Genomic DNA, 25,451 nt, shown 5'->3' with positions numbered 1-25,451 from the left:
CACCCCTGCGTGGCACGGCACTCCTTGTGCACATCAGCACTGCACATGGGCCAGCTGCACACGGGTCAAGGAGGCCCGGGGTTTGAACCTCGGACCTCCCACGTGGTAGACAGACGCCCTAACCACTGGGCCAAGTCCGCTTCCCGGGGATAGTATCTTGAGACAAGTACTGAGCACAAGCATTGAATGCAAGCATTCTAGATCAATATACATCTCTTTGACTTTCATTGTTTCATAACATAGTGTTTCACTTAAGTTGACATCATAATGAAATAGTAGTAATTTTCAGATAATGTCGAAGGTTTTCATTAGCACCCTGTTAGAAGCAAAGGGAATCTTCTCTTGCTTTAATTTTAATTTTTAAAAAATCCAAAGTAAAACAAATATATTTTAATGTTCAGAAAAGTTTTCTTTAATCCCTCATTTTTAAAGTTTTCATCAAAAGATGACCTTCATACCCCCTACTCTTACCCCTACTTAACCTCCACAAAACAACTCCACTTTATTCCACTAAGTATTCTATATATCCTTATTGTTTTTATGGTTTCTTATTCCATTATGTTATTACATGAACCATGTAAAAGACACAGGGCAAGTATGAATACCCCATTTCATAAAGGAGGAATTTGGAGCTCAGGAATGTTAAATGACCACCCAAGGTGGCTGAGCCAGGCTTAAAATCTAGACTTATGCTTTGCTTCTGAAGTTCTCTGTAACAAAGACTTCTCACTATTGTAGACATTCATATAACTCACTTTCTTCATAGAGTCCTACCACTTAGCAGACATTAACCCAGATCCTTTTTTCTGATGGAAGAAGGAGCTAAGGATCTTGTCCTCCTTTGTTAGGTAGATGAAGGCACCTGGAGCTGTAAGTTTTGCTTGTCTAAGGAACTAAAGCTAAACTAAAGTAGAACTGAGACTAGCTCTGGCTTTCAGTACAGCAATTTGTTCTGAAATCCACTAACATTCACAGCCTCTTAAATGCTCACCATCCTATGGAATTATTAAAGGCAACCAGTGATTTGAAGTCATGAAGCATATAGTGGGATCTGAAATAAAATAATTCTATAAATATGCATTCATTAGATCCTTCCTTTAACAAGAATAAATTGAAGGCTCACTCTTGCAGAACTGTAATGTATGATTTAAATATTAAGCTGAAAAAGACAGGCAGAGAAAGTGCTAAGGTTTGTCTCTGGGGTTTGCTTGGCTTTTTAACCATCAATGCTCTCTGCATCACCTTGCACTTAACTCTGCTGCATTACTGCACTTTTAAAGTTATACCCACAAGTGGACATTGGGAAAGTGAAACCAATCCAAGTAGTTCAATATTAGAACCACTGAAGTTCCACTTTTCTGAGGTGCCTTCCTTGCCTTAATTTTCAGGGGACAAGACTGTTGATTAATAATACAATTCCATCAAGTTTTTTTTTTTTAACTAATTACATCATTTCTAATACTTTAGAATTAATACTTTTTAATGAAATAATATATTTTTCCTTCCAGATCTTATAGCATCCTCCCCAATCTGGTAACCTTATTTGAAGTTTTTTATAAAATTCAAACCTAAAGCAGAAGAATACTTAAATCATGAAACCATCACAGCTAAGTTTCATTAGGGAAGTTTTGAAAGGAGTATGTTCTACCCCTGATTAAGCCAGATATGATTTTAGTTAGTCATCTTAACAATGATCCTCAAGTACATGTGGGTTTTAAGGCCCACTGTGCCATCAGGGTCGTACAACAATTCCCAGTAGACATCCTGAAGCCCAAGTTTGACGTGGCATAAAACTATTTCTACCTTGGCAAAATGAAACTTAAAATTTATGTAACTGTCCCATGGACACCATGTAACAGATCTCTGTCTGTGTCTCTCTCCCCTGAGGCATGGGAAGCATTTTGTGATCAAAACTGGCCATTTACAGTCATTAGATTCAGTGAATAATCGGTTATGTTTTACTTATTCAGATACCTAAATTCAGAATCTGTTGATACATAGTCAATAAACCTCAATATTGCAGGCACCCCACCAGGGAAGGCTTGTAGACTCACTGGTCCATTTACCATTTGTACCATTAAGAAGCCTATGTTGGCCAACTCCACTGATCATCCGTGTTTGAGAGGGAGAATAGGAAAGAAAGACAAAATTACATTGTACAGCAACGCCTTGGGGAGACCACGGATGTTAATGATCTTGTATTAGAAAGGAAATATGAATATGAATTTTGCTGTGTATTTCTATAGACAGTCTCTTACTTGTGGTCAGCTCAGAAACGCTACATTTTTTATATTGTCACAGTATTTTCTGGAACAAAACCGAACAGCTGTTTACAGTTAAAACCTTTCTAAAAAGAACGCCCAAAACCTTCCCCACCCTACCCTACTGAATTTCAAATAATACTTAATTCAGCTTGGCTTTCAGAGTCTGTAAAACATAAGCAGTCAGCCTCGCTGAAGACGGAGAAATGGTTTCACAGTTCCACGAGTGTTACTAATTGGCATAAGTGAGTTGTTAATGGAAGATAAATTGCCTGGGGGTGGGCGTGGGTGGGTGTGTTCCGTGTGCGCACTCACGCAGGCAGACGCGCACACGCCAAGCGCGGCGGTGGTGACGCAAGCGCGTACCTGGGCTCCGCACGAGGCGTGATGTTAGATCCATCCAAGTGGGAAGTTGAAGAGGGCCTGGAGCTGGGCGATTACGGCAGTGGCTGCGCCGGGATGGGATGAGGTAGATAGCTGGTTTCTTACCAGGGTGCGGATCCTGGGCAACGAGCCCACCCTCCATGGGGAACAGCTAACAAGGAGCTTGTAAAATACACAGACCGAATAGAAATGACCCCTGTTGACTGAAACCAGCTGTGTGTCATCTTTCTCACCATCTCTAAGACTTGCCCTCTCAAATAAATGGATGTGGTGGAAGGGCTATGGAAAGTAAACAGAATCATTTACTCTTTCTTGCAGCTTCACCTCAGTAATAGCCCTCGTTTTTATAGCTGAAAAAAAAAATGTTTATTTGCTCATTAATTTCCCTCTCTCTCCCTTGCTTTTTCTTGGCATTGGATAGTCTGCTATTTAAAACAAGACACAGTTAAGCTTCATAAAGAAAACCATTCCGCAAATACAGCTTGGATTCATTTGCTGGTCATTTATCATCCCTGAGAGAGTGAGGCCCCAGTATCCATCCATATTCAGTACAGCTTTATGATTTACAGTGCAATTGCTGTCATTGGCACAGGACATGGGGAAGCAGCATGGTCTTCAGGACTTCGAGAAGTGCCCCAGACAATTCTGAAATGATGTGGAAAACACTGTCGCAAATGCAGAGCAGTTTCATGATCATCTTATTTTCCTGGCTTTCCATCAAATGTGATAAAGCCTCATGTTTGGAGGGTGGACTCAGACCTAGAGGCCTGAGATTCTCGGAAGAGTGCTTGAATGTCTTCATCTCCATACTTGAGTTGTGTACTTCTTCCCCCCAGTGATGTTAAACTGCTTTGCTTTTATGGATCTCCCATTTCCTTCGAGTGGTAGACCACTGATGATGTGCCTAGCACAGTGCCCCGTACATAGCAAAAGCCCAATAAATATTTGTTGAATGAATATATAATTAAATGGAATGTTATAACCTTTACTATTATTATTGTCTTGGCGGGAAACATGCAAGAATAGACTTGAGGCAATCAAGTAATTTCCCTTAACCGTACACACTAATTATTTGAGAGATGAGGATCTGGTGCATTGGATTTATTTGTCAGGCTCCATTTGCTCCTAATTAAAGGTGGAAAAGTTCTTTGTAGCACTGAAGGGATAAAACAGTGACTCACTCCTAAACAGCTTTTCGGTTTTCCATGCCACATTTTCAGAGAAAATATATCAAGATGAAATGAATATGCATTCCTCTTGTTTGTGTTTTCTTTTCTCTGTTATCATTTTTTTTTAGAAGGCAGGCAGGGTGTGGAGGGAGAAGCTGTTTTGACAGTAACTCTTACAACCCATCTGCCTGCATGACTTGTTGTCCTATAGCCAAATCTGCTAACCTTGGATGGCTAGTAAAATTGTCCTCCCATACAAACACCACTTGCAGGGATGCTAGATGAAAGTGCCACATTCTCAACAGAAGCCTCAGAAAGCTTTCATCCATTCACCCATTCCATAAATGTGAATTTGTCATCTCATATGTTCCAGGCACTGTGCGAAGGCTGTGAATTTAGCAGTGAGCAAAATCTGACCTGGTCTTTCTCTCAAAAAGTTTACAACCTGTGTAGTTGACAGGTATTAATCAAAGAATCATACTAAAAATCATAAAACTATAAAGTAGACTGTATAATTTTTTCTCATCTTTTTTTTTTTTTTTTTTTTTAAGGAGTATGGTTCTACTGGAATCATATAACAATATGAATTGATTTAGGCCAGGGGATCAAGGAGAATTTTACTGAAGAAGAGCCTGGAGCTGAGAGGTATAGAGTGTATGAAGAAAGGGAAAGAGTGTTGCAAATGCAAAGGGCCTAGTATTCCTTATGTGGACTTAGTGAAGGCCAGTGTGACCTGCTTGAGAAGAGCAAGAGCTGCTGGGAAGACAGGGCCACATCTAAGTGCCTACCCGTAAGCCATATTGAGGACTTTGGTCCTCATCTCCTGAACTTTGGAAAAACACTGAAGGGTTTTAGTCAGGGGTGAGGAAGCAGCAGCAGGGAAGACCTTTCAGCTCTGCATTTGGGGGGAATGAAGAGTATCAATTCTTTACAGATGCAACAGGAAGGTGATGATGCCGCACTCTGGATACTCCTTTACTGAATTTGAGTTTCCTGGCAATTCTTACCCTTCACCCAACCCTTCTTCAAGTTTCAGGTAGTTTCAGAAAGGGCGTGTGTGGATTTCCAGTTGTGTACTGGATAACACACATACACGGTGACTTTGGGGCAAATGTGCCACAACAGCATCTCCTCTTGTCAACTTTTTTCTTTTTGCCTTTCCTTTTGGTGATGGGGAGGTGCCTTAAGACAGTTCAGTCCTGCTTTTGGCAAAGTGCAAATGGCGTGCCACCCTGCACCCTCTCTCCTTCCTGTGTGTTACAGGGATTTAGAGAGCAGTGTGTAGGCGGACGCCTGCCTTCAAATCCCGGTTCCACCACTACCCCGCAGTGCGAGCACAGGCACGTGACCGAGCCTCTGCTTTAGCCTTGTGGGGTTGTTCTGAGAATTAGGTGAGAATATTCTTGTGAAACATATAGAACAAGGGTGGCCCAGAATGAGTGCTCAATAAATGCTAGCTGTTATTAGTCAGTATAAGGTATAGAAAGATGTCAAAAACATATTGTTAAACTAAAAAATAAGCAAGATAACAAACTGTCATTAAAAGGGGTCACACAAATGTATTCTTTTAACTGTTTAGGAAATATCAGAGCATACATGAGGAGCTCTTTTTGGTGATTACATCTGATGAATGGGACGGGAGCTTAAGGGTGGAGTGGGCAAGTGGCTTTTTTTTTTTCACCAAAAATTCCTGTATTTTAATTGCAAAATCTTCTTGAATTTTTTGCCATTATAATTATATTACTTTTATAATATTGAAATTCCCGAGAACAGATTAGAAGTCTTTCATTACTGTCCAATAAACCAATTTAAAAATTGATTTAAATATCTTTTTTCATAATCTTTTTCCCCCTTTAATTTTGGAGAGAAAATTTAGAAACTTTCCTTAGGCTAAAGAAACAGGGATCTGAAATCCAGCAATTCATTCAAATTCTACCTCTTTGGCTTCTGTGATAGTCAAATAAAAGGTTTTTTAAAATCGTAGGTCTATCATGATCCCACAGTAGTTAAATCATTCTACTTGCCCTTTCATCCTTACAAATGTAGAGTTGTCTGGAATGCTTTTTACCCACAAAGTATAAACAACACATTTGGCTCATTTGTTGCTGACCTCTTTGTACTTAAATTTTTTATAATGAATATTTTTATAAAAATAATGAAGTCATTTCTAAAACTTGGAGATGAGGAGAATTAGTTCAGTTTTCTGTTGAGTGGTAAACAGAATACCTGGCCTCTAATCTAATCTTTCCCAGGGATTCAGGAAGCTTAACTTCTTCACAATGATCACTATGAAGGTCAGTAACTGTTATCAATGAAAGAGGAGGCAAATGGATCAGGATGTAGAAAATGTTTTATGATTACCTAATATTAGCATGTAGTCTGCCATCCCCCTTCCTTTTTTTTTTTGCAAACAAGCGGAGGCTCTTTATGTTTTATTGAATGTTTTGATAAATTGAATTGGTATGTGTCAATATTTTACTCTTAACTGTACAGGGCTAGATAGAGCACGGTCGCTTTGATCATCATTTAAATATAACTTTCCCCTCCCCCATGATTTCACATCACTGTCATTAATCGGAGAAGAACATTAATCAAGAAAAAACTTTGAGTCTCAGTAACTACTTCTTGAAGCCAATGTAAACTTGCCAATTAGACTATCATCTCTGCATAGGATACATTTCCAAGGAGTACCTGTGTTACACAGTACTTAGCACATTACGCCCATCAGGAAAACGATGATAGTTGTCTGTATAGAAGAAAAGGCAATTTTAAAGAAAGGAGGACTAAGCTGATGATCAAGGATTCTTTAGATCAGGGTCAGCGAACTATGGCCTGTGGGCCTGATACAGCCCGCTGCCTAATTTTGTACAGCCTGTGAGCTAAGAATAGCTTTTACATTTCTAAATGGCTGGAGAGAAAAATCAAAAGTAGAATAGCATTTCATGATGTGTGGCAATTACATGAAATACAAATTTTGTGTCCCTAAAGTTGTATTGGAACACAGCCTGCTCTGCTTTTTCATTTACGTATTGTCTACAGCTGCCTTTGCCCCCCAAGGCAGAGCTGAGTCACTGGGACAGAGACAGCACATAATGACTCAAACACTTACTCTATCGTCCTTCACAGAAAAAGTTTGATGACCCCCGTGATAAAAGATCTTTGTTTGCATGTCTGTTTGCTTGTTAATGGGTGATGCTTCTGTGTTAAAATTAATCTGGGGTATTGATTTGACTCACCAAAGAAGGTAAAGAAGTGCAATATTTCACATTCTTCTACTCTCCTCTTTTCCATCACAAAGTCAGAAGAAAGTTATTATGTGAGAAAAATTACATTTTCAGGAGTACTTGTACAATATAGCTCACAGGCTGTACAAAATTAGGCAATGGGCCATATCAGGCCATATCAGGCCCACAGGCCGTAGTTTGCTGACCATGATCTAAAGGATCTTTGATCATCAGCTTAGTCCTACCTTCTTCAAAATTATCTTTTCTTCTATGCAGACAATTATCATCATTATCCTGATGGGCACAATATGCTAAGAACTCTATAATACAATGTTTTAACAAATAGAAAGGGCCAAAACTTTGTCTCCAAAAGTTGTGGATTACCGATTCTAATTTGAAACCCTAAAATAACATCAGCGTTCTTCCTGCATCCTAAACACTGCAGATTTTTTCCCCTTCTTTGCAGCTGAGAAATCTTTTGGGAGGCAAAAGCTTTTATTCTTGTGACCCTTACAGAACATAGGGCTATATCAGATTGGGGGAAGGAGGGCTGGGATAGCCCTTTGTTCAGTACCATCATCGTGTTGAACGTTTCTGTTTGATTTATCCTTGCATCCAGCCCCCAGTATGGTATAATGAGCTATTTGGATATTAGGAAATGCCTTTTAGTAGAACGTCTGAATTTTGCTAGCATATCCTTGACCCTCCTCCCTACCACAGCATATAAGGAAATAGGCAATGAGTACAAAAGCCATCCTGTGCCCAGTGAAAACTGCTAACCCTGCTACCATGAAATGTGGTCGAACCGCCAATAGCAGTCGTCCTGCTTCAAACCCCTGCCGTGAGCACGCCTGACCTCGCTGTCCCCTCTCGCTCTGTTCTGTTTCAGAGGCTGAAGGCCGCGCTGACGCACCACCCTGCCGCCATGTCCAACGGGAACATGAGCACCATGGGACACATGCTGGAGATGATGGGCTCCCGGCAGGACCCGACGCCGCACCACCACCTGCACTCGCACCCGCATCAGCACCAGACCCTGCCGCCCCACCACCCCTACCCGCACCAGCACCAGCACCCGGCCCACCACCCTCCCCCGCAGCCCCACCACCAGCAGAGCCACCCGCACCACCACTCCCACTCCCACCTCCACGCACACCCGGCACACCACCAGACCTCGCCTCACCCGCCCCTGCACAGCGGCAGCCAAGCACAGGTAGAGCCTCTGAACCGTCTCTTCGCCTTCTTGTTAACAGCACAAGCTAGGAGGACGGGGTTATTGCATCGGCCCTGATTGGCAAATGCAGGTGTTCCGTCTGGTGCCCCGGAGAGCCCCGTTCAGGTCCTAGGAAGTGACGGCCACCCTCAGGCCCCTACCAGGTCATGATTTCTCTAAATTACACCATTAAAAAGTGACCTCCGAGTTTTCCAAAATCTATTTTTATAAACTCTGTATTACACAGTTATATATAATAAAGTAATAGCAATGGGAGGGTTAGGAAGAATTTAAACTCAGGAAGGAAGATAAGGAATGAGATAAAAAAACACGAATGCTAACTCTGGTTCCAGCTGTTGTGCTTTGTAACCTCAGAGAGACTCAGTTTTGTCACCTGTGAAATGGAAGTTACGTTCAGTGGGCAGCAACCTGAGTAGCAGGAAATGTTAAAAATCTGAAGAGGAACAATTCCCAGAGCAGACTGAGAGTCTCCATAGTGGGCGCTAGGGCCAGAGGTGCTGTGTAAATGGAGGTGATTCATCCCCCCGACTCTGCAAGGCATTGGAGGGAGCAGGGAGAGAGCCAAGCGCTGCAAATGGTCAGTTCAGGAGGAAGACCAAACCCCAGGAGGGGGGAGGCACCAGGACTGGCTAGAAAGAGGGCCAGCATTTAGACCAAATCGCAGCGGGGTTGGGGGACCAGGCGGACGTGGTGTCACCCAGCCCGTGCACCAGAGTGAGTTTACGAAATGGGTGCAGGGCATGCGAGGAGGAGGGCCAGCCCCGGCCGCTTTGGCTCTTCAGGCAGGATGGCTGTCAGTCTCCTCCACCCACTGCATGGCTGCTGGCTCCGGCATCTTGGTCAGAACGGTGCCAGCAGCGGGGGCCACAGATAACGTGGACTCACCGTCTCCTCCACCAGTCTTCTCCGGAGAGGAGAATCATTCCTGGCAGCTTTGTGGGCTCCTGAAGCCCCCTGCCTAACACACACAGCTAACCTGGACAGCCAGCCCCAAAGGGGCCATCCACAACCAACGCTTTAATTTATTCACTCGACATAAGCTTACTTTTGCAACGTCCTGAGCGGCGTGACGTGTAGTGAATAAAAGTGCAAGCTTCAGGGGCAGAAGGCCTTAGCTCCCACGCTCCATCCCTCTTACTTGTTCTGACTGTGGACAGCATTAACCACTCTAAGCCTCAGTTTTCCCAGCTGGCAAGTGGGGGCAATGACAGAATAAGCTCATAGGCTTAGCTCTTAAATGCGTAGGCTTTATTTAATACAAGTATTAAATAATCTCTGAAAAGCCCTCAGCACAATTTTCACTACGTACCTATTATTAGTTCCAAACAGAAGTTATATGATAGAAGTTTAGCTATAAAATACTATCCAGAGCACCCTTTCCATCACACTTTCAGTCGAATGCCACACTGGGATATGTATTTAGAAGGGAAAAAGGAAACTGCAAGGTCAAGGATAGGCAAATGGATGCCCATGTGTGTTTATTTTTTAAGGTAAAAGCGCATCAAGGTTGATTGCCTTTGTGGGTAACTTATTTCACAGACAAGGTTAGCAATCCTTTGACTAAAAAAGCAATTCATAAACTAATTACTAATTAGCCAATTGCTTTCTGTCTCAAGGCAGTAAGTGGTCAATGGTATATTCAATTAGTTAATTGCTATTCTAATTGGGTGCATGAACAGTTGCTATTTTATTTCTATACTAAAAGGAATGAAACCAGGTTGATCTTGTTAACATTTATACAAAATCATTTTGACAATTATAAAATATCAGTCTTACATGGTATGTACTTGGCTGATTACCAAGATCTTGTCATGCTCTTTAATGTATGATTATCAGAATAGTAGGAATAGAGGCTTGTTAAGGTCTTTCCAACTATGAGATTTGAAGATTATGTGAAATAAATGCTTTTGATAATCACAATTCATTATTTTTGATCAAAACTTCCAGAACTTCTCTGCTGACAGAAATTAAAATAAGTAATAACACTTACCTGGGGCACACATTCGAGTTGTAGGGTTGTATTTGCAACTTCTCCTGACTACTTGCAATCCTCCTGCATGTAAGGGTGCAATTTCAAATCCCTGATGCCAGTTCATGGCGACCAGGAATTTTTCTTAATCTATACCTTATACCAAGAACCTGAACTGAGCTGGAAATCACCACAGTGTTTATCCCTTTTCATGAAGGCACAGGAAAATTGTCAGGGGAGAAGGGCTGGTTGAAGTTAGGGAAGAGGTTGAAGTTAGGAAGAGTATTGAAAGAGTGGCTCCTTTATCCTGTTTATTTGAAATTATTTTATCTTCTATCTGAAACGCTTGTCTAGGGCTGCAATAAGAGATCACTATTTCATAAAAAGAAATGTAAAAGGCAACAACAGTCGAGCAGTTAGTGTGTCCTTCTAATGCTTTCCTTTGGAGTAGTTAGCTCAGGGGTTAGCATCTGAAATGACAAGTGCTAAATCTTTGCCAAAACAAGGATGACGTCTTCCCCAGCCACTCTGGTGAGTAAGACCTTAGACAATTCATTTATTTTGTTATTCCTCTGTGATTGAAAGGATGGGAATTGCCAGTAAACAAGCTTTAGAAAATGTCTTTGCTCTAAGTAAAGTTCCAACCTCAAACCTGAGTCTAATTCTTATACAGTTAGTCATTTTAGGTTTGATGGAGTCGGGGATTAAATCATATCATCGTCAGTCAACTGATGTCAACAGTAGCCGTTATGGCTGCAATTACAGTCATCCCAATTGATTTCGATCATAGTGTTGGAATGTGGTAGAAAAGGGTGTAGGGCTTCATTTTCTAAAAACTTTTTGCCGTTGTTTCTGCAGGTTAAATGTCTCTTGTAAAACAACTTTATAGGTATTAAAGCTGTAAACCTGAGTGACTGAGAAATGGGGAAGAGGAGAAAAAAGCACTCTGTTGAGAATAAAAAAGGGGGAAGGAGTGAAGTGCATTAGGGAAAGCATTAGGTGTCCAGACATATAAAGAGTCAGTCATAGAAATTTCATAAGGTGCCGTGTGTCTGCCTCATGCAGGAAATGAATCTATATGCGTAGGGGGGTCCAAAACCTTAGATGTTGCTGAGCCTCATGCAGACCTTCCATGGAATCTGTAAGCATAGGAAAGCTTTTTAATCAAGTGCTTTGCCACTCCTAGGATTTCCTTTTAATGTACGTTGATGGTGATGCACAACCGTCCCTCGCTATCTCACACGCACACTCATGCACAGTGTGTAGCAGAGGTCGGTGCTGCTCTGGGTATCCCTTGCATAGTTTCCGAGGCCCTGCCTCCAGTCACCGCTGGCATCCAGAAGGCCTCCTGTCACTGTGTGCCTGAGTCACTGCTCAGAGGGGCAGGCAGATCTGGCTCGAGTTTGTAGGTCCAGAGAGTCCCCCTTGCATTAAGAACTGTGAGGTCGTGGAAAGAGGATTTCAGCTGCTTTTTGGGCTTCACAGCATTCTTCAGATAGGAGTCACCACCACTGTCGACAATGTGTGCTAGGAACATGGTTTTAACACCATCTGAGTGAAAAGAGAAAGACATTTTCACCCGATGACAGCCCTCTCACCAAAACTGTGACAATATCCCTGACCTCTGTAGCCATAAAGAGGGTGCTTTAAAGTTTTAAAATGCACCTGAAATAAAATATGTTTTAGCACATGAAGGAGAAAAATATTTCTTCTGCCGTGATTAAGCCAAATACCTGCCAGGGTAAAACCTAAGTGGTATCTGGCTAAATCTTTTCACAAGACATTCCTACATCTTGCCAGAATGTCAAAAAAAAAATGTAGCTTGGTGATGCTTTTTTTTATCCTTTCACAAGGGTGATTTCATTGTTTGCATCATTCTTAGCACACAAGTTTGAGGTGCTTACGAGAGCAGTTGACTGCTTTGCATTTTAACACTGGCTTGGGTTTTTTCCCTTATTCTTCCTCCCTTCCCTGTCCCTACTCGGTCCCAGCAGGTTTCACCAGCGACACAACAGATGCAGCCAACCCAGACCATACAGCCGCCCCAGCCCACGGGAGGGCGCCGGCGAAGGGTGGTGGACGAGGATCCCGACGAGAGGCGGCGGAAATTTCTGGAACGGAACCGGGCAGCTGCTACCCGCTGCAGACAGAAGAGGAAGGTCTGGGTGATGTCACTGGAAAAGAAAGCAGAAGAACTCACCCAGACAAACATGCAACTTCAGGTGCAGGCCACTGTCTCTTTCCTCAGACTCAAAGGCCCGGTATACAGCTGGCATTTCCTGCCCCACAATCACTCATTGACCTAAGCAGTGATATGACACAGCCCAAGAGCAACTGCAGGCCTACTCCTCGAGCTTCATTAATTCTGAGACCCTGTGCAAAAACAAAACAAACCATTCAGTTTTAAATCAGTCATCCTACAAAGCTCTGAGGACAGAAGGACCTGCTCCACTAAGTTGTAGGGCTGAGACACCTTTGGTTCAAACGCCAGTTTGGCCGTTACTTGCTGTGCTTAACATCTCTGGCTCTCAGTTTCCTCATCTATAAAATGGGAATAAAAACATTTCATAGAACTGTTAGAAGGAATAAATAAAAGCAGTTAGCCTAGTGCCTGGCACATAATAAGTTTCCATCAAAGGGCAGCTATTTACATTCACTGGGTGAAGGTGTTGCTTTGGTTTATATGAAATTATCTAGAGTTTTGTTTTGAGAAATGAAAGGTCTATGTTTGTTATTTTGCTCTGTAAGAAAAGGTGATTTTCCACCTCATTTTCAAGTTCAACAAGATTTTAATCTTGCATGATTTTTGTTTTTCATGGGTGCTCACTGGAGACATTTTATAACAAGGCCACTTTGAGAATATTTAAGAGATGGGAGGAAACTCCAGTCCCCAGGGCTACTCCAGCAGACTTCGTGCCATATAAATGATGCAGTTCCGGGCATGAGTGCTAACATAAAAAGGAGTGCACTGTTCACCAGCAGAAAAAAAGACAACTAAATATATCTGTAACAAAACATTCCAGGGATAGCAGATAACAGTAAGAGTTGTGGATTATAGCCCAGCACTTCCAAGAGCTGAGAGATTTGCAGAAGGATAGTGAGTGGGGGGAAAAGATTGCCCCCATTATAGGAGAATCTGCATCTGATTGTTCACAGGCATCTTCCTCCTCTCCAACCAAATGGAATCTCCAAGGTCCTGATAGCCAGCTGCCACTCTTAAAATTGTCTTCCAGCATAGAACCTTCTAGTTAGGATGGATCTCTGTGCATCCTTAGAAAGGAGCGATCAACTTGCCATAACCCCAAAGCCTTTGCATATTCAGAGCCATTAAATGGAAATGGCCTTGGGATATCCAGTGTGTAAATTGAAAGTGTACAGGCAAATCCAGGTTATACCTGGGCTGAATTTCATCATGTGCAGATGTTCTCTTTATCCCCTAAATGTATCGTTCTTTTTATGATAGACATGGGAAAGAAACTGGGAAATATATACAGCAGATATGGGGAGAAATGAGGTAATGATTCCCCTCACTAGCTTGTATGCTATATGAAGGCAGGGACGGTGGCTCGTCACCCCTCACCCCCACTCCCAGTCTCTTTCCTATATCTAGCATTGTGTCTGTCATGGTCAGTTCCTGGTTGTTAATCTTCAGTAACTATTTGTTGAATAAATGAATGAGTTCCCCATCGCCGGTATGTGCGGAACTGGCTGCCTGACCATTTGGCAAGGATGTGATTAAAGGGAGTTAAGCCACAGAGGGATGACTGGGCTCGAAAACCTTTAAAGCTACTCCAACCCGACAGTCTCTAATTCTAGAATCTGGCATGCCTATGTGAGAAACGTTTAGATAGAACATGGATAAGCATTTTTAATATCAATAGTTACATTTTTATTTTGAAATGTATATTGAAAAATGTAATTAAAACATCAAAGCTGCAATGTCACAGATATTATTGGTAAGAACAAGGCAAAGTCTTTTTAAGAATGAGCTAATTTGAACCAACTTGTTGAGTAAATAAAAGTACTGGTGTATGTGGACCTGAACAATATTATAGTATTCTTCTGCAATCTCCTATGCTTGGGAATCCCAGGAACTGGCTACCAAGGCTCAGGGCTGGGCTGTAGGGGAACTGTGAAATGTGCAGGTCCAGCCTTAGATTGGCGTTTCTTAGTCTTGACCCTATTGACTCTTGAGCCCAATGAGTCCTTGTCATGCATGTCCTGTGCACTGCAGATTGTTTCTCAGCATCCCTGGCCTCTGCCTACTAAATGTCAGTAGCTCCCCCACCCCCAGCTGACAAATCAAAAGGTCTCCAGATTTTGCCAGATGTCCCCTGGGCGTAAAATCGTCCCCGTTGGAGAATCACTGTCTTGGATAATGGAATCATGAATAGGCAGCTAATACATATCAGATGGCAACAAGTTTTTAAAATCAGTATTAATTAAAATGAGTCCTCGCAGAATTACGTAAGGGTAATGGACTATCATTCTGGAACCTGAAAACCTCCTGTAGCAGAAAAGCAGGAGAAGTAAAGATGCTGGTAAAGTTTGAGGTTAGACATGTCCATGACCTTTTGCAAATGCGTATTTAAGACTGCTTTTACAAAACTTAGAAGTGTGTCTTCATTAGACCCTAGCCCACTAATTTCTACATTTCTTTAGAGCCAAAATAGTTAAGGAAAAGAGATACCAGAACTCCAGGCCCTGAAAACCAGAAAAAGAAAAATCCTATTGAATCCATTGAACAGGCATCGGTATCCTTTGGCTGTTAAAGTAGTATTGGAGAAAGGGACAGTCCCTGAAAAGACTAAATTGTTGATGTTTTCCAACCACTGCTTTGCTTCAGAGGGACAAAAACCACAACTGTTGAAGGGTTTCTGTGATGTGGAGTGTTCCGCATCATGCATAGTGATGCTGGGTCGGACACTGCAGGCTCTGCTACCTTTGAATGACCCTTTCCCTCTCACTGGACCTTTGTAAAAAGAAAAAGGTGTCTCTCTTGAGGCTGGACCAGTGAGCCAAATTTTAAGTAAACAGAAATGGAAGGTGCTAAGCAAACAAACTCCAGCCAAACGGAATATCCAAGGTCTGGATGGCCAGCTGCCACTTTTGAGTTGTTTTCCAGCATAGAGACTTCTAGTGAGGCTGCAGAGTTTCAGATTGGAAAAACCAGACCTAAGAAAATAAAATCAAACTCCCAGACTCCATTTCCTACTCTCACAACAAATCTCTGCCCGACATGTCAACACAGGTATAGGAATTAGGGGAAATATTAGAGAAGCCATCCAACCTGGCACTTGATATTAGAGAACTGAGGGCTGGGGCAAATAAGAAATCTTTCTCCAAATCACGTAACCAGTAGGTAGCAGGATGAGGACTCCAGCAAATTCTATTGATCATAACCCACTGCTCTGTGATCTGTCAATCTGAAAATCCCTTAAACTAAAGGGATACGTGTTTGTTGTTGTTGTTGTCACTGAGATGGCTAAGATCAGCTCAAAATTCAACTGGTGATACGGTGCTCAGTAGATCATATGCATACAATAGATGATATGGAAATCATCTGGACACCCTTGGAAATAATTGCTTTTCATTTTTAGTGCAAAGACACGTGGCCCAAGTTGCTGCTGAAATTTTGGACACACAAGCTCAGGTTTGGAACTTGGCAAGAGAATAGGCCAGATGGGAACCATTGCTCGACAAATTGAAGTCCCTTGTTTCAGAGTGAACCAAATCTGGGATCCACTAATCTACAAAAAAGGACTAGACTACAGGGCCTATTTTGATAATTATATTTTTGGCACAGGCTACTACTGCTTGCACCAAAAAGCATTCTAGTTTATCATATAACAAAACAATATCCCCAAAGCCAAAAGCTCAAAGTGTAGCTATTAGAAACTTTCTGATGTGCTTCATTACAGTATGTTTTTGTTGTACTATCTCTGTCGGGTGCTACTTCATCTCACCCAAATTTATGGGATTAAGAATAGATTAATCCAACTGCATCTACCATCTTGTAGCCCATGAATAAATGGATAATTGCTTTAAAATAGCAAATCCAAATTAGTTAAGAAGAAGGGAAGGGCTGATTTTAGCAGGAGAATCAGTGCTTATTATTAATACTTTGCTTTGGCAAAGTCCTAGAACTATTAATTATAACCTTCACAGTGGAATAGACAAATTAGTGATTTGTCTTAATTTATAAAGCAAGACAATTCAGGGTAAGAAATGCCTCCAGAAACCCCAGCTTTTATTTCCCTGATGGAGTTGCAGGTCATATTTGCTTTCTCATTCGTGTATTTTGAAACATTTGCTATCTGACTGTTCTCTTCCAAAATGAATTCAAGGTTATTCCTACTTTTATGCCCTTGAAAAGTATTTTTACTTAGACTATAGCCTGGTATTTGTGTATTTCCTCCATAAATCAATCTATCAGTGTGGAATCTTTAAGACGATTATGCATGTGCACAGCTCACAATTCACTCTTCTTTCTCTGGGGCTGTGATTCTTGGCCTTTGTTAAGCCAAAAGCCCCTTACAGAATCTGATGGAGGCTTTAAAAACTGACTCTCAATAATATGTAAACATACATGGATGCACAAAATTTTGCTCTAAAATGAGATATAAATGTAGCTTTGGATCTGCCCTGATAAGATCTGGAAGCACAAGAGGTGCTGGAAATAGCTTTCTTATGAAATAGCAGACTGTGAAATACAAGCATATTTCAGAGTATCAAAGTAACTAAATAATGATTAAGAATCAAAATAAAATCTCTCATTAGATAATTACATAGTTAGCCTTCTCAATAGAAGGGAACACAAAAATATTACAGAAACAAAAAACTGTTTTGCTGGGAGAAACTTAGAGAACTAGTGCAACCATCATGTTTTACCTTTCCTTGGTGGCAATTTGGGACTTCAAACCCTATTATTTTCCATCCCCAGTTGAAGAGTCCCTTTTACTGCTGAATGCTGCCATGTGAATTCCTGTTCCTTCTGTGGCTATTAGACCTTTATTTAGTCCTTATAAGCATCATGTGTATATGATCTAAACCAGAGGGGAATTGTTCTTCTCCACTGATATTAATTGGCATCCATTTTTCAACCATAACATGGCATGCATTACATACTTATAATTATTAACCCATTACATAAAGAAAAATGTATATATTCACATATATCTCTAAAGGATCATCCTTTTTCATGGCACTCTCCAAGTTCCTGCGTTTTCACAGACCCTTGCAACATGTTGGTTTGCTAATAAAGTGCTTTGTTCTCTATAGACTAAAGTGCAGCTAAATTTGTGCATTTGCATGAGGCTTCTTTATAGGCCCGGGCAGCACAATATGCTGTTCAGAGAGGTGGTGGGTTCTGTTTTATAGTGGCCTCTCATGGAAGCCAAAGGTTTATTGTGAAACAGTTTGGGGTGTGCCAAGTATTTGCACAGTTAGCTCCTTGCAAACCCCAAGAACGGAATTCAGTGTGTTTTCTTAAGGAAGGGGCAATGAACAATTAGTGCCTGCAAGATTGAACACTGCCTAGAAAGGGTGTGACTGACTGCTCAGGGCAAGGTGGGGAGAAAGATGGAGCCTAAACTCAGCCTTTTCAAGACACCACCAAGGGTGATTGTTTTTTCTCCCAGAAGTTTAAGCAAGAGAACCCAGTTTTGTTGAATTTTAAATACTTTCCTTGTTTGTTGTTTCCTAGGTTACAGTAGAAAAGTGTGGCCAGATTCACTACAAACTGGACTTTGACTCCATTTTCTAAGAACCATTATCTGCATTACCTGTATCTGAAAGTTTCTACTTAAGATGCAGACGTCTGGCTGTTGTGATTTCAGAAAAGTGTTATTTCTATAATCTAGATGCAAAGAACATGACATTTAAATCTGAGGCAAAAACCATGAATACATCTTAGTTTCTTTTTTTTTTTTTTTTGCTTATGTTTTCATTTGTTTTGTTTTTAACCAGGAGTTGCTTCCTCTATAATGGTCTAAACATGACTTTCTTTTATACATGTTATCTTAAGCAAAGCATGAACTGGAGGAAAACAAGGAAGGCAGTCTGAATTTAGATAGGCATAAAGTCAGAGAAGAAAGAGGTAGTATTTAAGGCTAAAATGAATTGTCCTATAAATAAAGTTATCCCACTGACCCTGGAATTGACAAGGGTTACTTTGGGCTGTGACCTTCATTTGGAGGAGGGAGGTGGAATTTACCTTCTGTGAACATTCTCAGGTTTAAAAGCAATTTTCCTGTTCAATTAAGTGATTAATCATTAATGCTAATTTCTCACATATGCATTTTTTTATTTTGTAAAGTTTGGAGGAGAAGAGAAAAGCTTTTGTAGATGAGATTTTTATTAACGTGTTGTTAATGTTGCTCAATATGTGGTTGCTTACGTGTTTTGCAAATTAATTAATTTGGAAATGGAACTTACTCTTTAAAACCAGATTCAAATTTTAAGACAAGTAAATTCTACAATCCCAAACTCATTTTTTTAGGTGATAAATACATGCCTGAAAAACCAGGTTCATATTAAACGTGTAGCTACAACTTAACGACAGCAATGGTAAAAGGCTTTTTTCTGTGTGCATACTTTTTTTAAAAATCTTCTACGTGTGGAGTATAATGTCTGGCAGCCACAAATGAACATTGGCTAGAGGGGAGGTATTATTTATCAGACTTGTAAAATGGCTTATTTGAGACAGCCCTATGTTTACAGTTTACTTTTATCAAGTGGAAGCACCTTGGAGCCAATCATCTATTATACATTTCTACTTGTAGAGAACGGGTGCCAAGTAATATTATTTTGCAAAGCTGTGAACATGCTTTTGTGAATTACTACACAGAGTGGAAATCTGAGGCACTTATCTAGATAAATAAGAAAAATACACACCCACACCACCCACCACGCCCTAACATTGTGGGGGGAGTTTGCGGGCTGAAATTAGCCAAATTGAAATAATTCAACGAAGGCTTAAAACTTTCTTCACCTTTGCCTCCCTGGGTTGCCCTCATCCCACCAGTAGATAGCTGACATTTGCTCTGGGTGCTTCCATGCCTCCTGCTAAGTGGGCGTCAGGAAGATGGATATGCCTGCTGAACTTCGGCCTATTTGGAATGTCTTCGGGGAAATCCAGTGGTAGATTAGTCGGTTTATTCTGAAGCCATTTCTGTTTGAAGCCGCTAATCCTGCCGCATAATTCTTCCCAGTGCACGCTTCACATTCACCCTCTCCTCATATTTAATACCAACCTGAGCTTGTAGGACAGTGAGAAGATGATTATGTGGCTAAATTGAGTGCTCACTATGTGCTGGGCTCTGTATGAAGGTTTACATCTATTACCTCATCTAATCCTCTCAACAGCCCGGTGACACCTGGGCCATTTTTATCCCTATCTTATAAATGGGGTTGCTGGAGCTCAGCTGTCCACGGTCACACAGCCAAGTGTGAAGGTGGGATTCCCACCCACGTAGCCAGGCTCCAGAGCCCTTACCTAACGGGTGAGGGTTCAGCTCCTGAGTCAAACTCTCATCTCTTCAGAAAGGCTCTTGTCAATGTAGAGGACAAATGAAAGGTAAACTACATTTTCAGAGGAACTCCAATAAATAACATTCTGAATGTTATCTGGACATAAGGGAAAAGTTTGCCAGTTTCATTGTTTTAGGTACGTGGTTCTTTGGGTTGGCTTCCTCTGGATTTCTCCATATGGCTTTGATGTGTTTCTTTTCAGAATGAAGTGTCCATGTTGAAAAACGAGGTGGCTCAGCTGAAACAGTTGTTGTTAACACACAAAGACTGTCCAATAACAGCCATGCAGAAGGAATCGCAAGGATATCTAAGTAAGTTCACTGACCTATTCACTTTCTATTTTTCGGTGTCCTAGTTGTTTTGGTTTTTTTTCCCCACCAACTGTACATTGGATTTTATTGAAAGGGCAAATTTAGAGTGTAGATTTCACATCCAGGCAGAGAACATATTAGAGTTCTTAAGTGGTGCCAGACTTTCCACCAGTGGGACTCCACTTTCCTGACCCCTATTCGTCATCATGCCCCCCACCTCCTAATGATTTCTGGCTAAACTTCCCCTGATTTTTTACATGGTAAAATCCTACCAAATTCCAATTCCACAGCCAGTAGGAAAATGGCCTGCTGGAACCTAATTACCTGTGGCCAAGCAGTTTTCCAGAGAAATCCATGGGTTGGGAAATAGGAATTAGATGCTTCATATGGGGATACGCTACATGTCACTCAATGAGCTTTGCAAAGCTGGTGTCCTGGTTTCAGTTGACCAACACTTAAAAATGGATCCCTTTTTCTGGACCCCAATTTTGGCACTTGGAAGGCCAACCGATTATATGCTAATTAAGTATGGGTTGGTGGGAGGAGCAGGGATTCATGGCTGAACATCAATTTATTTTCAAATAATTTTTTAGATTGAGCAACACAGCTTCTCCCACCACTTGAGAGTATTTTTCCACGTCTGATATATGGATGGCTCTTTGAAAGTGCAAGATGGGGAAGTTCAAATACGAGGACTCACATCAACCTGTTTTGCTGATGTAGAGAGCATGGCTTTGCTCATAGCTATAAACTGGGAAGGCATAGCTTTGTGGCTACAGTTTCAAATAAAGGTTTGAAATTAAATTCCAGGAGAAGATGGGGGAAACTTTTCCCCTTGAAGTAAATGTGTAGTAATATTTTTCTAAGTCGTCCATGAGTCCATAAGAAAGAGCCCTATTGGTGTGCATGTGTGTATGTTTTCCCCTAGGTCCCGAGAGCAGCCCTCCTGCCAGCCCTGTCCCAGCCTGCTCCCAACAGCAAGTCATCCAGCATAACACCATCACCACTTCCTCCTCAGCCAGCGAGGTAGTAGGAAGCTCCACCCTCAGTCAGCTCACCACTCACAGAACAGACCTGAATCCGATTCTTTAAAATCCACGGGTCAGACCTGCCTCCAAGAAGAGCTGTTGCATACCACGTGTCCTTTCTTTGAAGGACGTTTTTTAGAATTAACTCAGACCTGGAAGACTCCTCAGCCCTTCAAAGACTGGCTTTCATTTTTATAGTTGTTATGGAAATGTTGTCTTTTATACTTAGTTATATAAGAAAAAAGGGAGTTATGCAATTAATATCTATCAGCTTGGGAAATGCTTTGGTGCTTTTCTCCAGTTTTCTGGTACCAGTTAACTTGTTTGTAAACTGAACTCCTTCTGTATATAGTCATGGTTCCACTCTTACCAGTCCAACCCTTTGCCCGAAACAGTGAATTTTGTTAAACCACAGCTTTTAGCCAAAATGAGGCATACCTAAGGTCAAGTAAGACCCATGCAAGGTAACTGGGTAAGACGTCTGATGACATCATAACGCATGTTGAGTTCAGGTTGTGATGTCACCAGAATCCCAGATAAACACAGAGCCATTTCCACATTTTTTTTTCTTCTACTATTAAAAATTTTTTTATAGATCCATTGATGTCCAAATAAAACCACCAAGCATCTCATCGCCTCTCCCCTTCCTTCCGGTTCACTTGCTTGAATGCCCAACTTGCCTCTCCATTTCCACTTTTCCTTGGGCTCCCTGTTTACTCTTCATTTTTACTTTCTTTTATTTTTGTCCTTTAGCATTGCATGTAAAGAAGAAAATAATGTGTTTTTTTTTTAAAAAAAAAGACCTCAAAATTGTGGACCTAGCCATTGCTTCACTTACCTGTTACCCACAGCTGGGGTTCATTCAACTGTTGCTTTCTACAGAATGGAAACCGGGAGATGGTTAATGTGCCTGATTTAATGTTTTTAATAATCAGCAAATAAAAGGTAGTTTAGCTACAGGTGAAGCACTGCTGAATGCCAGCTGTGGAGACACCGGGAAGGGAGCTTTGTAAGCCTCTATTGTGAAAGTCCAAATTATGATATGGGGCCATAACATCACACCCTTGAATTGCAACTGGTTTTATATGGCCTGTCTATAATGCTGAAAATCCACATACTATATAATAATTCAGAAGGGCTCTATTCACTACACAGATTACATTGTTCAATCATCAGCTGCTAATAGCCTAAGATTTATTATTATTATTTTTCTTAAGCCTATAGCACCAGCTTTGCTGTTCTGGTGGGTGAAAGCAGACTACAGGAGAAACAAAGAAAGAAAGAAAACCCAGTGTTTCCATAGGTGGGCTGCCAGCACTCCCTGCAATTAATGCACCCTTTAGCTGTTGAAGGAATCGCCTGGTTGTGGCACAGGGTACTCTACTTTTCTGAATAATTCTGATTTATATTTTCATCAACTTCTATGGGCTTGCCCATTATAAAAAGTGGATAGTCCCCAAACCACAGTTGTGCCTCCTTGAAACAAGCCATTCTACTGTGCTAACGTTTAATATTGCATCTCACAAATAACAGGGGCTAATGTTTCTCTCTAGTAGCCTGGACAGGTGCTAGTGTTCCATCTCCATTTGAATGCTTGACCCCCTAACATGTATGTGTGTGTGTGTGTATTTTCATTCATGGGTTTTAAAAGAACAGTATTTTACAAAAGGTGTAGCTTTTATAAAAGTTCAGGAAAGGGAATGATGTGTTTTTTTCTCACTATAGTAGAAGAATCTATTTTGGAGAAAAAAATGAGGGTCATGAAGCATGGTTTTTATAACTAGTTTCAGTTTATGTAATAACTTACTTTTTAAACAATATTTATCAACAATCTTTCCATGTATGCTGTGCTTTTAAAAGGTTTTGAGTGTTCAGTGCTAACTCATGACTTGGTTATATGATCTAAGAATCTAAACAAAAACCAAAAATAAAAAATAAAAAAAGAAAAGAAAGAAAAAAGAAAAAAGTAAAAGCAAAAGATTTGTATTATATTTTAGACGAACATATCATTTTCAAGTATTTAAAATACTGAATTCATAGTAATTTTTTAAAAATCCCAGCAGTAACAGCTGAATGGTTTAACTTGACTGTGGCTTCCTAAGAAATGTTTAACATTTAGCTTTAAAAAGAAGTTAATTGTCTTATCTCTGTTTTGAAATTAAAGATAGTTTTTGTTTGTTTTGTTTTGTTTTTCAAAAATCCCATCCTATGGCCTTCTAATTGTCTCAAAAGAAAGGAAAAAAATGCATCGAAATGTTTTTAAATTTTTATTTTTATTTTACGTTTTGCTTTGTTTTAAGAAAACAAAAACTTTTCTTTCTTTGCTGCGTGCATAGCACTTAATGAAACGGATTTTTTAGAAAAATCCACTGGTAAAATCAAGAATATCCAGGGAGTGACCCATCTCTAAAATTGTGGTCTAGTTTACTTCTGTTCCACGTCTTGAGTAAAATTTTGTTGTTAAACTGAAAGCCTCTGCAGTTAAGAACTTGCCTGAATTTTCTTAATTCAGCAACTTGACAGTTTGACTGATGTGCATTATATATAGCTCAATTATGTCTGTTTTTTATGCTAAGTAGGCAAGCCAACCACACACGTTAGCAAACCCGCCTAAACGTATAATTAGAATAAACTGTCTTCTTGTTATACCCTGGGCCTTTAGGTATGTTCATTAGCAGTGTGGAAATACAATAAATGAAAGATGTCAGCTATTTGTCAGATACCAGCTATTTGTCAGTGCTTCTTGAAATCCCCAACAGAAAGGTTCGTTGGCCCAATCCAACACTCAGCTTCTCAGTATTAAGTATTTCACTTCAAGGTCCAGGCTTCACCAGACTTCAGGATAATCGAGCCTCAACGGCTCTCCTTCTTGCCCTACTCTTTTTTGCTAATATGGGAGGACATCCTTCTAGCCTGTTTCTGCTCCTGCCCACTTCCTGGGTTACCCATGCATATTTTCACCAGTCGGGGTAACCGATCTTCAGTGCCCCTATCCTCAGGAGGATGAGAGCCCTGCCTCTCTTCATTCCTGGGTGGTTTCTTTATTAGCGGTAGGATCTGCCTCTGAAACCACTGCCAGTCTGCCTGGAAGCTGGGACAGCGCCTCCCCACCTTACCCGCTGGGAGTTAGCAATGTAGATAGGTAAACCTGATAGCATCTGTACCTGGTGAATCCTCCTCTAAACGGTGACATCCACATCTTAATTGTTTCTTCTTGATACATTTCTCAACCTAGGTTTTTTGGAACAGGTCGAGTGAAAATCCTACCCATGGATGAATGCACTCATGTTAAAGCCTGGAGTTCAGTCTCATGCTTTCTCTTTACACTCCCACTTTTCCCTTTCTTACCTCCAAGTCAATGTATGCAAGTCGTATTCTTAACACTGCCTGTGGGAGACAAGCAGTCTGTGTGCAATCCCGGTGAACGGTATAATCATTAGGGTGATTGACTTGGAGCCAATGCTCTTTGGAGCCTATTCAGTCAATGGAGTAAAATGAAGCCCATATTCTGAATAGAGGAGCATCAGTGGTGAATGTTCAGGTGGTGTTGCCCGTTAAGTAAATTTTATTGTGTCGGTTGAGCTTGTCATTAAGATCATAACCAGCTGCGGCAGAAGACCAGCTTTGGCTGGGGTTTTTTAAGCATCAGTAACTGCTATAAAACTAGCCATTGAGTTCGGATAGAATGTGCTTCTTTCTGGTTAGTAGAAACCATCTAAAATAAATAAATATATATGTATGTATGTATGTATACAGTGGAATTCAAGGACCAAAGCAAAATTTGAACAGGAATCTATTAATTTAGAATTTTATAAGATATTTATTAATAAATATTATTTTTAAACATTCCATTTGAACAGTATTCTTCTCTAGGATCTAATTGTTTTTAAAGTATTAGTTCATAATAAACTACTCTAGTTGTGTGTATCTTCATTTTTCAGGGTTTCACATGACTGTTCTCCATCATTTGTTGGAAATGTTTGTTCTCTATGCATAGAAATTTCCAGAATTTAGTTGCTCTGTGAGTCGTTTTTCAGTCAACGTTCTGAACAGTTTTTTCAAATCGTTTATTTCTGTTTTTCATTTTTAAGTAAAGCCCTTTTATTTAGGAAGCAGAGTTTGGCTAAAGGGAACCTTTATAACTGGAACAGCTTTCTTGTAAAAGTGTAAAAAACAACTTCATCTCTGCTTCTCTCCATCCCACCCCAATTTCCTAGAATGCCTTGCACTATTCAGCTTCCTTAGTGTTCTTTTTGTCCCTTCCCAAACAATGTGCAGTAGCTTTAAGCCATTCATGCTCCATTATGCAGTATATCTGAGAAGGGAAAGAAAACAACCCA

The 25,451-nt window shown here is 40.7% G+C and overlaps 1 protein-coding gene across 2 annotated transcripts in view; it reads left to right on the top strand.

Moving 5' to 3' along the window:
• The window catches only part of CREB5 (cAMP responsive element binding protein 5), a 438,879-nt gene extending 413,919 nt beyond the window's left edge, over positions 1-24,960 (top strand). The window contains exons 8-11 of one of the 2 annotated variants that reach the window (XM_058296844.2): positions 7,928-8,251; positions 12,236-12,463; positions 19,975-20,083; positions 20,677-24,960. In XM_058296844.2, coding sequence (XP_058152827.1) covers positions 7,928-8,251; positions 12,236-12,463; positions 19,975-20,083; positions 20,677-20,681 — 666 coding nt within the window. In that variant the 3' untranslated portion in view covers positions 20,682-24,960. The remainder of the gene's footprint in view (positions 1-7,927; positions 8,252-12,235; positions 12,464-19,974; positions 20,084-20,676) is intronic. The other variant, XM_004476075.5, reaches the window with a different exon arrangement.
• Positions 24,961-25,451: the final 491 nt, after the last annotated feature.

Source organism: Dasypus novemcinctus, chromosome 5, assembly GCF_030445035.2.
Source record: "Dasypus novemcinctus isolate mDasNov1 chromosome 5, mDasNov1.1.hap2, whole genome shotgun sequence".
Classification (NCBI taxonomy): domain Eukaryota; kingdom Metazoa; phylum Chordata; class Mammalia; order Cingulata; family Dasypodidae; genus Dasypus; species Dasypus novemcinctus.
The sequence above is the reverse complement of the archived record's forward strand: the minus strand, read 5'-3'. Positions and strand labels throughout refer to the sequence as shown.